Below are 13,603 nucleotides of genomic sequence, written 5' to 3' on the forward strand. Positions count from 1 at the left end.
GGGGGAAAGGGAAGGGAAGGGGAAAGGAGCAGAAGGGGGAAGGGGAAGAGAAAGGAAGACATTGGATAAGGGGCATAAAGAATAAGTATGATTTGTAACAATGAATATGCTAATAAAAGATAAATTAAAAAAATTTCTTTTTCACAGAGAACAGAGACATAGGAATTATATGTAAACACTGTTTTATATAGGGGAAAAAAGAGTAATTGAATTACTATTTGTTGTATCTACCTCATATTAAAAAACAATCAAAATTAGAACTGAGGAAAAAGCACTCAGCCCTGATTTTAGATTTTGACCATACCTAAAAATTTCTGAGATGTAAGTATAAGAGAGCAGGTTAAAATTGTTTGCGTTGATAAGTCTGTATTAAGAGAACATGCTTGGGGCAGGAGGTCTTAGAATCCTAGAAAATAATTTTTATAATTGCTAAGGAATTCTGAAATCATTTATTTTAATTCTGGTCTTTATTGTCAATGAAAAAATGTATTTTACTATGAAATATAAGCTTGTGTATGTCTGTGTTTTAATAGGAATATCGATGAGGACCTGAGGATTCACTTTACTGCTTTAGTCTCCATCTCTGCAAGTGTTAAAAGACCTCCTTTTCAATAATATGCTTATGTTGGATAATTTCTTCATTGAGAACAGATACTATAATAAGTTTCTTTCCTTCAGAAATCACAATGACTCTAATATTTTATCATAATGTAATTGATATCACAAATGAAAATAGTCTATTTTGTATTACCTATCTACTACTACACCAGGTAAGAAAAGAAATATTAATAAAATGTACATTTGTCCTGACAGACTTGTTAGACTTAAGCTGACCAAAACCTTCTGCTTTTCTAAACTTCCCCCAAAACTTATGGTATTTCATCATTTCAATTAATTGGTACTAAGATGACCTAAAGAAGAAATGAGAGAAATAAAAGAGAGATCAGTTTAGCATGTAACTCTAATGCAGAGAACTATATCAGGAACATATTTTTTTGTTTCTTCTCAGATTTTAATTCTACGTTCTAATTCTTAATTATTCCAGAGATAGTTATCAACTTTATGAATTATACTTCTGTTTTATTTCACTTTCATGAATCAATAATGAATAATGATTCAGTCATCACTAATTCTACTCATATGTGGATTAAACAACTGTCAATATATTCCATTGATTTTTTACTATGAATCTATATTGCCTTTTAAGGAAAAACTATTCTCACACCAGTGTCCACGCTCAAATAGCATTATATCTTAACCTCACTGCTAGCTCTTATCACTTATTCCTTGTCTGACAGTTTTTGTGGACCACTTTGCTTTGTCCTAATAGACTATAAGCTTCTTGAAGACAGGGAATAGACCACAGGTAATTTTTTGTGTGTGTGTCTTCCTACCTAAATGGTATCTAAGCAATACCTTCCTTCTTACATAAATAATGCCTAACTACATTTCCTTTCACAAAGAAGGCTTTAAAAAATATTGAATGAATAATTTGTTCAGAGCCCAAGGAATCCCCCTTCCTTTGCATATGCCTCAGTGAGTAATAACATTTAAATTACTTGTGATCACTGGCTTAGGTGTGGCATGTTTTTACAACTACACCTTTCATTATTTCATTATTTTATGTCAAAAATTTTGAAAGAAGAAATATACAAACAAAGCTTATGATAAGAGCTTATGAATATATAACAAACTCAAAAGAAGAACAAAAGAAAATGTGTATTGCATTTCCTATTGGAAAGGATTTGTAAACCTATATAAAACTAGGAAATTTATTTCAGGATGATCAAGAATTAAACATTGGTAATTTATGATGTGCATTTTTTTGTGCAGTAAGGGTCTGGAATTTGCATTGCATAATTTACTGTGTATTATGTCTGGTACAGTGTCATTTAATATGTTATTTGATGAATGTAGATTTCTGTCCTGAACTCTGAATCATTTTTTATACAGGGGCTGCAAGGACAAGAAGAATTAGCAATTTCTTTTCAAGCCAGTGGAAAGTGAAGCTATCTCACACATGGCAACTTCTAGGATACTTGATGAGGAGTTTGGTGCCAACCTGACCAACTGAGACAAAGCCAACATGGATTTGAAAATTGAATGACTCGTGGAAGAGCTTCTTATGCCAATTTTCTCCTGCTTGTAAGCTTAAAAGTTTTCACCAACCAGTATAAGGAACAGAGAAACAGAAAAGAAGTACATGCCAAGAAAACACTAATTGGAAAAACAGGAAGATTGTAAATGAGATGCTATAGACCACTGGCTGGCAACTCTTTCTGCAAAGGCCAGATAATAAATATTTTAGGCTTTATAGCACATAGAGTAGGACATATGGCACCTACTCAACTGTGCCAGTGTAGTGTAAAAACAGCCATAGACAAAATGGAGTGAATAAATATATCCATATTCCAGTAAAACTTTATTTACGGACACTGAAATTTGAATGCACATAATGTGCATGTGTCATGAAACATTATTCTTCTGATTTTTTAATCATTTAAAATGCAAAAATCATTATTAGCTCATAGGGACATACAAAAACAGGCATTGAACTGGTTTAGGCCAGTGGGCCATAGTTTGCTGATCCTTGCTAAAGAGGGTAGTGTCATATATGACTGTAAGATGGCGGGACCAGTCCTCTCATTTGCCTCCTTTCATTATAACTTCATTTTTTAATTTCTAATTTAATCATATTATTTACTAGTATTGCTTCATATCTGAACAAACTTTTAAGAGTTGTTAAAACCACAGATTTAATTCATACAGCTTCACTATCAACATGAGAGAATAAAGTGGAAAGCTTTGCATTAAAATAAACAGAGTGATTTTGAAAAATATAAATTTTGGTTATCTGCTCAGGGAAATTAAGAAATATTTTGTTTTATGTTTTTCCCTGTATTAAAATTATTAGTATTCTACTACAATGTATAATTTTAGATCTAACTAATGGTAAAATTATAAAAATAACAGATCATATCATCATAAAATAATTTCCATAGAGAATTTTAAATGTTTGAACATCTTGTTACATACCACTAGGTTTCCAATCACCATGACCATCATGTAAACAATAAGGCACATGGCCTGACCAGCGACCTCCATACAGTCCCACATGGTCTCTATCCACTCCCCACACAGCACGCGGAACACAATCAGGAAGGAGTGGAAGAAGTCGGTCATGTGCCAGCGTGGAAGTGTACAGTCATCACTGATCTTGCAGACACATTCTTTGTAGCTCTTACCAAAGAGCTGCATGCCGACCACAGCAAAAATGAAGACAATGATGGCCAACACCAAGGTGAGGTTACCCAGAGCCCCCACGGAATTGCCAATGATCTTTATCAGCATATTCAGTGTTGGCCAGGATTTTGCCAACTTGAAGACTCGAAGCTAAAAGTAAATATAAAGCTTAATGTTAATCATTATGAAAATTTTTTCCATGTTTCCAATCTTGATTTTTGTTCTAAATTTAAGCAAATTTTAAGTCCTATTTTTGACAATTATTATTGTCATAGATTTGGCTGAAATCAATTATTCCTATTTTTCATTTTCATCTATTTTCAATATTCCAGTTATTTTGTTATACTTGTGACAATATAAATACAACGCATATTAAGAAGGAAGTGTGTTATTTTAGTTCAGAATTGCTATAGAAGCCTCTTATCATGGTTTTACTCATGTCTTTTGGAGTTGATGATTTATCCTTCATTCTATTTTCTTTTACTTTTGTAAGTTATTTTCATGCTGACATTGGGATAAAGCCTAATATGTTAAGGAAAAAGGGTTTAAAAAGTCTTTATCCATTTTTATATTTTTGATACCAGACAATAATTGTTTTGGGACAATGATTTGATCTTTAATTATCAAATCCATATAGTTATGAACATATAATGGTTGCAATTCTATAAATCATAAGCTTCTTCCTGTAAAATAAATTATTGCCCTACCTGGTGAAGAAAATATTTCTATTACACCAGTGCATACTACAAATTAGAATGGACCATGTCTTAAAGATCCTAAAATTAAAATATTCATGTGATTTTAGCTCTTTGATTCTATTTTTTAATAATAAATAATAATGATGTAATGCCAAAGAAACATCCCTTTATTATAGAATATAATGGTAAGGTTTGTCTATATTTACCAGTCTGAATGATCGCAAAACTGACAATCCTTCCACTTCTGATAGACAAAGCTCTACTAAACTTAAAGTCACAATAAGGCTGTCAAAAATATTCCAGCCTACTTGAAAATATTCATATGGATCCATGGCAATTAGTTTTAAAACCATTTCAGCGGCAAAGATTCCAGTAAAGACCTAAGTGAGAAATACAATGTTTTTCTGTTATTAGAAGGCACAGAATCAGCATAATGGTGATAATGACTATTTGCCTAGCATTTACTGCGTCCTAGACAATGTGCTACATACTTTACAAATGGATATTATTACTTCATTTAATCCTATAAACTAGGTATTACTATTCTTATAGCTCTCACACAAGCATCAAAGGGTTAAAAAGCTTTAACTATACTGTCAGTTCTTATCATCTTTAGATAGCATTTTAGAAGAGCATATTAAAGTTCCAGAAAAGTAAAATGTTTGACAAGTAACAGTCCCTCTTTGAAATAAATTTATGTAGGTCAACAAGTTGTTCAGGAAGAAGATAAAATGGAAACATAGATTGACACTGAAATTTTGAACTAGTCTATTTTCTGGTCTGACTGTTCTTGGAATAACATAGGACATGTTTACTCACTTTAAAGATTTATCGGTAGAGGAGTAAAAAGGATTTAATTGACACAGTGGCAGTTAAGGAAATACTTCCAAAGCTTTGACACAAAAGTGCATTGTAAAACATCATTAATTCATGACACTGTTACCAAAGGACTCAAAAAGGCAACAACGAAAGACTTGTTTATGAAACAGGTACACTTTGACTCAAAGAATCTGACCGAAGAAAGTTCAAAGGGAAATGTTTAGATCTATAACTTGGGGAGAAAATTTTAAAATAATCCAGCATCAAGAACACCAGCAGGGAACTCCTGGACTTGGCGTTATGGTAATAGACCAGAGACACAGTGAATACTTTTTGATTTCACAGTGACGCAGTCAGCTCAGCAAGAAGGTACTGATTTGCATGATCTGGACCTCCACCAACAATTAGAAACTAGATGGTCCTGCCTTTTTCTAAAGATAAATAGAAAGGAGGAAGAATGCTAACTCAGAGAGCACATGGGATACTAACATTCTAACTTGGAATATCTGTAAGGAATTTGGAAGTGAAGATAGACCCAGAAAAAAACTCTTTGGCTTCAAAGATCAATTGATTTGGGACGACATCAAAAGTAAAATGATCTTATATAGACATTTACAAAGACACCCAAAAATATTCATGATAGAGTCATAAGCCGGGATTCTTCAGCCCAGAAATGGAACCTTTGCCTGCTTTACACACATTGTAGAACTGGCACTTTTTGTTTGCCATGAGGCATCAATCTATAGTGTGACTAGCACTGCACTTTTAAGAGATCACTCTGACATCAGTTTTCCTAATTGGAACCTATATCTTCCAGAAGCTTACAGATCACCTTCTCGTCTGCCCTTCTGTCTTCTGGTCTAGGTCTACCATTTTGGTTTTTCAAAATTACTGTTCTTAAGGGTTGTTTCTGTTGATTCATTGAAAGAGTGATGCTGATGATAATAATAATGATAGCTTTAATTTGTTGAGTACTTACTGTATGACAGACTAATAAGTAGAAAGTGTTTAATCCTCCCAACAATATAAGTGAAGGATTATAATCCTTATATTATAAATAATTATTGTTCTTATTTTATAATTAAGTATTATTATTTTATAAATGATAAAATTAAAGAATACAAAGTTTAAAATATATGTCCAAGGTCATATAACTAGTAAAGAGGCAGAATCAGGATTCAAGGTCTTTGAGACTCCAAAGGCCCAGACACTTTACCACTATTATGTTAAAACAATATATTCATAGTTTTTCTGAAAGTTTGTGGGGTGTACACTTACAAGGAAGGTACAATGTAATTATAAAATGTACAAGAAAGTATCAAATTTTCAAAGTGTTCCTCCCAAAAGACATGCTGGCAGAAAAAGCCACTAGCAACTTCTGTGATGATGACCCTTTATAGCAATAGTATTGTTATTTGTGGACCTCAACACTATTGCAAAACTATTTAAAAATAGTATATATTACCAGAAATTTGACTCTGCACAATGAATCAGATGGTAAATTCTGTATATGCATAATTATCCAGCTGCAGATCTATTTGACTTAAAAATGAAATGACAATGGTGACAACCAGAGAGAAGCAATGGGTACATAACACACCATAAAAGACTCACCAAATTTCCCACAGCAAGTGCATTTTTGAATTCATTAGTCATTGGGTGGTGCTCCATGGCCATAAATAATGTGTTTAAAACTATGCAAATGGTAATTGCAAGATCTACAAAGGGATCCATTACAATAAAATAAATAAGCTTTTTGAATTTAATCCAAAATGGAGAGCAATTCCAGATCAGGAATGTATGTGCAAATCTGTACCACCAAGGTGGACATTTTTGTCTGGATTCTTCAAGCTCTAGCAAAAAAAAAAAAAAGAGAGAGAAAAAGAAGTCAACCATTTGTACATTTTATTCCTAACCAGATACAAATATTGTATCTAGTACAATAATTAATTGCAGTGCACTCTAATATTGAAAACAGTCTTGTGGTTTACACTTTGTTAATTTAACACTACTGTTTCAATTAAAGCATAGCATACTACATAAAAATCTTATATAGGCTGCCTGGTAAGCCCAGTTGCCTAGGGCATGGTGCCGATTATACTGACCAGTTGCCAAAAAAAATGTTTTGTATAACAAGTTTGCTGACTACATCAAGTATAAGTAAGGGTAAATCAGTGAAATTAATGACTAAAAGCAGATACATGGGCATCTCAGAAAAATTGCACCTAGTGTGTGATGGTGAACAGGAGAACTAATGTTTTCCTTATGGAGAAATGTATATTTTTCACCAATGTACATACTTTTCCCCCATCCTTTAATCCCATGATGACAATAAGATAATTTTATTCTATCCAGAGAAAGCTCTTGCTAGTTCACGGGTGAGACTAGAAATAATTTATAGAAACAAGAGACTAGAAATAATTTATAAAGGGACTCATACAATAGACATTTCCGACCATTAGCCCATTTACTTCTCACTGTAAATTTAGAGGTTGAGTGGAGACTTTGGGCCCATGAGTGGAGTGGTGTGGGGAGTGAGATGTTGGCCTGTGGACAAGGTGGGACCTGGGGCATATTATGATATTATGCGGAGAGAGGGTGGAAGTGAGCACATTTTTAGAAGTTACCACCCTTTGACTCTGCTTATTAAAAAAGAGAAATTTGGAGACACTAGGTAGTTTCCAGGGTTATATAGTGAGAAAATCATACAGCACTGCCTAGCTTTCTTCATCAATTACCGTTAAGTTCTTTATCTTTGAAAGGTTGTTATCACTCAATGCCTGTTTTTTGGTTGGTGTGTTGTTTTGGCAACTGGCTGGTCCAGGGATCCTAACTCTTGACTTTATCAACACCTCACTCTAGCCAGCTGAGCCAACCAGCCAGCCCCCCAATGCCTGTTTTTAATCACAAATAACTTTATCCATTTTTAAACACATAAAAGTGATTCCATCAGTATCCATTGGTCATCTTTTCTGTCGCTTAATGCCATTTTATATTCTTTGAATTTTTCCTAAGAACTTCATGTGTCTATTTTATGTACCAGGATTTATATAAATTTTATTTTATTACACACCTTCCATAGTGTTTGTTAATATGCTTGCTCTACTCATTGCTCTTTGCCTGACATTAGGATCATTCAGCATATCCTCTGAAAGGAGGTAAGAACTGGAACGTCTTTTTTTGCGTATTTGATTGGTTGTACCCTGAAAAAGAAAAGATGATTAATTCAAGTCTTAAGAATAAAATTCTAATAAGTTATAGGTACAAAATAAAATCTTGCTTAGGTAGCTGTAGTGAGTAACTAAAAGCAAAAACTGGATTCTAGATTACTGGCTCCAAATTATGGCTCTGCTCCTTCTGGCTGTATGTCATAGAACAGTCACTTAACTCTCTGTCTCAGTTTCATCATTGGTAAAATGGGGATAGTAATACGATAATAGTACTTGTCTCCTATTCTTGTATGAGAATTAAATAATACTTAGGAAATAAAAAACAAAATCTGCTGCCGTTATTGTTATAGTACTATCATCATCTCTCAGTCTTTCTGGTTGTCCCAATTTATTCAGATAGTTTTACCATATTAAAGTCCTACATTAAAACAGCTAAAGTTTTACAGTGGTGTGTGTGTAAAGGAGCAGAACCTTGGTAATCTTTGAGAAATTTCTGTAATTATTCTTTATTGAGGTGTCAACATTAATGATGGCTCCTGGAATGATTATTTCTTAATGCCAAGGAAGACCTCGTGAACTGAGCTGAGTATATGATAATAAATGACTTGGTTTGAAAAAAACTAGTTAAGACTGATGGGAACTGCAGAGCAACACGGAGAACGCAAGCTCCATCTGAGAAGTGACCACTGTTTAGCTCTAAAAATTGTGGCCATGCAGGGATATGAGCTCAAGCATACCAGATATATTAATTTTTATGTGAAAATGTCTTATTTTTAAAACTTGGCAACTAATTCAAGTTTAAAACACTATGCTGGTTCAGCAGGCCAACAATACCCACACACACAAACACTCACATATATACACAAAAACAACTATACAACTCTACTTTTATTACTTATCTCTTTGCTTGTGTGTGGTATGTGTTGTATATTTTACAAACATATATATATATATATATATATAATTTATATATGTCAGGGTACATCAAAAAGTTCATGGAAATATTTATATTATCTTTTTTTTTGCACTGGCCAGTATGAAATCTGAACCCTTGACTGTTGTTATAAAACAGCGCTCTAATCATATTAGCTTTTACTTCTATTTTTACACAAACTTTTTGAAATACCCTAATATAAATATATCGTTCTAGAGTTGTAAAGTTATATAGTTGTATAGGTACAGTTATACATGTATGTGTATCAAAAGAGACATACAGGCATAAATATAGGCATGTGTGTATGTATGAGTATGTGCACAGATGCACACACATAGTTACAGATGACTTTCTTCTTTTTTTTGCCTTTACTAAGTAACTGAAAAGCAGGTGAATTTTTATAGAGATCTCTCTATAAGCATGTTTTCTCTGCTACAGTCTCTAATTTACTGACTTACCAAAACATTTTTCCCCAAGTCAAGCAAGAATTTGTTTGATAAAACAAATCCTTTTGCATGTAGACAGTTTCAGGTGTAGAGATCATATTATTTGTTATGCAATATTTTCAGCTAAACTATATATTATGCCACACTTTTATGTTTATTGCATTTCTACTGAATCTTAAAAGGATCCAGTAATTCCTCCAGTTTCATAGTTTTAGTTTAAGGATTTATTATGGCATTGGTAAACATCTGTGGTAAATTAAATTCTTAAACAAAAACACTTCACTTAAAAATATGAAATAATCTCCAAACCTGATATAAGTTATGTAATATTTTACGAGTTACACACATCATTGAAAAACAAAACACAGCAAATGTCTGAGTCCATAAAACTTAACATGCTCATTTGATAAGAAAAAATACCTTGACAGAAGGGCTTAAGCTGTATCATGCAAACAGCCGTCACATGTTACCTAAAAGCACATGCATTCATTCAAACTGAAATATGTGTGGCCATGGCTTTGATGGAACTTTATTCTCACTTGAAATATTACATTGCCTGCAAATATGAATAAATGATCATGCAGTATGGGTTAGAAGCTTGTTGGGTTAGTCCAAGCTTTTGCTGATACTGAGTAATGCAGCATAACATAGTGAATGGGCTAGAGAGGTATCCTGGAAACTCCAGGAACCAGAAAGATCTCACTCTCAAACATAATCAAACTCTCAGTGACTCCTAAACTCTTAGAATTGTTTTGGAATGGTTGTCATGTTTTTGTTTTTATGTTTGTTTGTTACTACCAGTGTATGTGTTTCGGATATCTTGTTTATATTCATAGGCTCCAGACCAAAAAAAAAAAAAAAAAGTAAATGAAAACAGTATGTTCCATTACATAGTAAAACTAAATAGTATAGCCAATCTAAGTTATTTCCAAGGTCAGAAGCCTACTATACATTAAAGAGATGGCAGAATGTGGTGGTAAAAACAGCAAACTCCAAAATAGAGGGTATCTGTGGTCAATTTTAGAGCTACCATTTATTAGCTGAGTGAACTTAGGCAAATCACTTTATTTCCATTGCCTCAATTTCTCACTTGTAAAACAGAGATTATAATACATCACTTCATAGAGTTGTTGTAAATACTAAACACATGTTTGCTGTTGACATTATTATTATTACTATCATTATTACTAACAACTCAAATAAGATCTTTTGTGGTAAGGTATATATTGAGCAGTGAGCTGAAAAAAATAGCAGGAGGTGGCAAATAATCCAAACTGATTTAGAGAAATGCTGATCTCATACCTCCTACGGCATAAGATCAGCATTGCCAATGCATTTTCTGTGCTGCTATACATGTTTTATGAATTATTCTCTAAAGAGATGATTTAGAATCTTGTTATAAAATCAATAGACTACTTTTTTCCAAAAATGGGATTTTAAATATCTTTGTAGTAGATGTCTACCAATACATAGTATGAGGATTTTCTTTATTGAGTTAAAGATGTATTTCTACAGAAAAAGTACTGCAAAATGCAGAGCCATTCACAGGACCAGAGGGAAAGCCCTCTAGCAGAGAGACTGATGCAGGAACAAGGGCCCAGCCATGCCTGAGCTATGTAAAACGTCCTTACGCTGTCGTCAGAAGTTGCCTTATCTATTATCACCTCTGGCAGAAGCTGTCCATTGGGGAGCATGAGGGCTGAGGGTCCGTCAACCAGGGAGACCACACCGTTGCAGTCCACGGCACTGCGCATCTTCCCGTTCACTGGCAGCATTGGGGGGGACCTACTGGCTTGGCTGATGTTACTGCTGCGCCGCTCTCGGGGTCTGTGGGGCACGAACAGTGAGCCCCTCCTGCTCTCATTGTCTCCGAAAATGCTGTGCTCGTCGTCGGCAAATTCAGTCTCAGATCCTATATCTTTTCCACGACCCTTGAAACTAAAAAGACTTGTTCTGCTGCTGCGCCTTGCAGAAAACAAGGAGCCACGAATGCTGAGTGGTGACTGCAGAAAAAATAAAAGGTGACATGAATCTGCTGAAGCGCTTGCAAATGGAAGTGCACTTATACCACGGAACCCACTGGCCTGAGGGTGGGTGATTGTGCACTGGTGTAAAAGAAACAGATTTAAAAACAAAGGAATTCAGTGAGAAGACAAATACTTCCAAATAAGGGATGACATGATTTGAAGAATTCTTTCTTTGAGGACTGCTAAATCCTTTGTTATGTACAGCTTTCTACTATTCTAGTCTAGAGTGAAATCTCCATTCTTTTTAGACCGTTGATTTTGTTGTACAGAACATATCACTCAAGAAAAGAATTTAGTATTGATACTTGTTATCATATATCATATCACATCTTTTCAAATGTCAATCCCTAAGTTCTACAAGCAATGGAACCTTTCTTAAGGTCAAAAACCATGCTGTATGCTGTATGCTTTTTTGCACTGCGCTGCTCGCAACTCCATCTTACATACGGAGAGCTCGGTTAAGGTGTGTTAAAAGACATCTTTTAAAACCAGTGAGTTTATAAAGTCATAAAATATTAGAACTTGAAAAAGAAGCTGCCAAATACCAAAGAGGGGGGAAAAGTCATACTTAAATGACTCATGTCCAGGATAAACTGATTCCAAAAACCAAACTGAATGCAACCTTAGTTCTTACTATGTAAGGGACAAAGTGGCAGGCACTGTAAACAATGGAAAATGAGTATGACAAAGTCTTTGCTTGACAGGGCTCGTCACATTTCTTTTTATTGATACCATATGTGTTCAAGTTCTGTCTCACCACCTAAACTGTGAAATCTTTGAAAGCAGGGACTTTATCTTTTATTTCTGTGTATATCTAACAGAGTCTGGCAGACTTAATAAGTAGTAGAAGCTGGAAATTTTAAATGCAGGCAAAAATGAGAAGGATCGAAATTCTGAGCGGGCACCAAAGAGCAGATCAGGAGAAGTGGAGAGGATCGAGGAAAATTTGTGAGATGGAGGCACCTGGGCTAATGGGCAAAAAATGCATGGTGCTATGACAGGAGGAAATGGAAGAAAATGATTTAATTTAGAGAATGCTGTGTGTACTAAGTAATAAAGGTATGAAAGTACAGGGCCCATAGGTGAGAGTGAGTACTCCAGTTTGGTAAACTGAGGGTACGTGAAGGAAGAGAAAGTGGGGAGGATGAAGCTAAAGCCAGTTTACAGCATGGATAAGATGTGGATATGGATCTTGTTCTGTAGTCAGTGGTTATTCAACAGAGGTTTGTTTGTTTGTTTTAAGCTGGGCAGAGGGACGACTAGATCTTTGTTTCAGAGAAAAGGGTTTGGAGAGTTGTGTGATGGGAAACAGGGAAGTGTTAAGGAGAATAAAAGCAATGGCTCATGTTGGGGGTTTGTAAAGAACTTAGGCATGGAAGTCTGAGATAGGGAGGTTTTGGTGGAAAAAGAAAGAAACTCCACACAAGCAGAATTAACAGACTCTGAGACTACATGTTAGTAGCTGATGCGGTTGGGGGTGGAGGATGTCAAAGGCGTCCTCAAAGTGGGTGACATATTCGGATGATACCATTACCTACAGTGGTGAAGAAAGAAGAGAAACTGGTCTAAGATTACTTTTTAACTCATAAGGCATTAAAAAAATACAGACTAAATACAAATACCTATAAAAGTTAATCTACTGTATAAACAGTCTATTTGTTTATACAAAGGTTCTCAAAAATATTTTGGCTTTGAAAATTTGTTTATTTAGAGAAGATATGACAATTCAGAAACTATGAATTCCTTCAAAAATGACTAAACTTAAATGGAGAACTACATACCCCGGTCTTCTTTCTCCAAATCCCCAGCAATAGATAGGATTTTGCCTAAAACTATACCAATGAAGTCACTCACCCCCATCCTCTCCTGAGGCCCCTTACTCCAGAATAAAACACTTTGCTCTCTATCTTGTCTGATGACAGGCATTTCACAGTTATGGTGGTACCTGATTAGGGGTAGACAATCTCTTTTCACGTGCTCGCCCATGCCCTTCAACACCAAGGTAGAAACTTTTTCTCCTGATGCTCTCCTCTGATTCTGATTTGGACAATTTCTCATCATCACCCTTTTCTTCCCCACTGGAGAGCTTCTTTTGATTCTTTTTCTTCCTTCTGTTTCTTCTTTCTTTCGCACTTTTTGAGCTCAGTTTGGATGTTTCAGAAGAACTCTCTGAGAGGCCCATAATTCTGCTTCTCCCAATACTTGTATGTTCAGCTACCGCCACGGCTATTGCCTGTTGGGCCAAGACATTACACATATGTGAGTC

The 13,603-nt window shown here is 34.8% G+C and overlaps 1 protein-coding gene across 3 annotated transcripts in view; it reads right to left on the reverse strand.

Moving 5' to 3' along the window:
* The window catches only part of SCN9A (sodium voltage-gated channel alpha subunit 9), a 91,579-nt gene that overhangs the window by 58,866 nt on the left and 19,110 nt on the right, over window positions 1–13,603 (reverse strand). For 2 of the 3 annotated variants that reach the window (XM_063107206.1, XM_063107207.1), the window contains exons 10-15: window positions 13,283–13,570; window positions 10,975–11,313; window positions 7,834–7,963; window positions 6,375–6,613; window positions 4,148–4,321; window positions 3,037–3,393 (exon numbers count right to left, since the gene is read on the reverse strand). In XM_063107206.1, coding sequence (XP_062963276.1) covers window positions 3,037–3,393; window positions 4,148–4,321; window positions 6,375–6,613; window positions 7,834–7,963; window positions 10,975–11,313; window positions 13,283–13,570 — 1,527 coding nt within the window. Of the gene's footprint in view, window positions 1–3,036; window positions 3,394–4,147; window positions 4,322–6,374; window positions 6,614–7,833; window positions 7,964–10,941; window positions 11,314–13,282; window positions 13,571–13,603 lie in introns of all 3 variants that reach the window. The other variant, XM_063107205.1, reaches the window with a different exon arrangement.

Source organism: Cynocephalus volans, chromosome 1 (assembly GCF_027409185.1).
Source record: "Cynocephalus volans isolate mCynVol1 chromosome 1, mCynVol1.pri, whole genome shotgun sequence".
In the NCBI taxonomy this organism is placed as follows: Eukaryota; Metazoa; Chordata; class Mammalia; order Dermoptera; family Cynocephalidae; genus Cynocephalus; species Cynocephalus volans.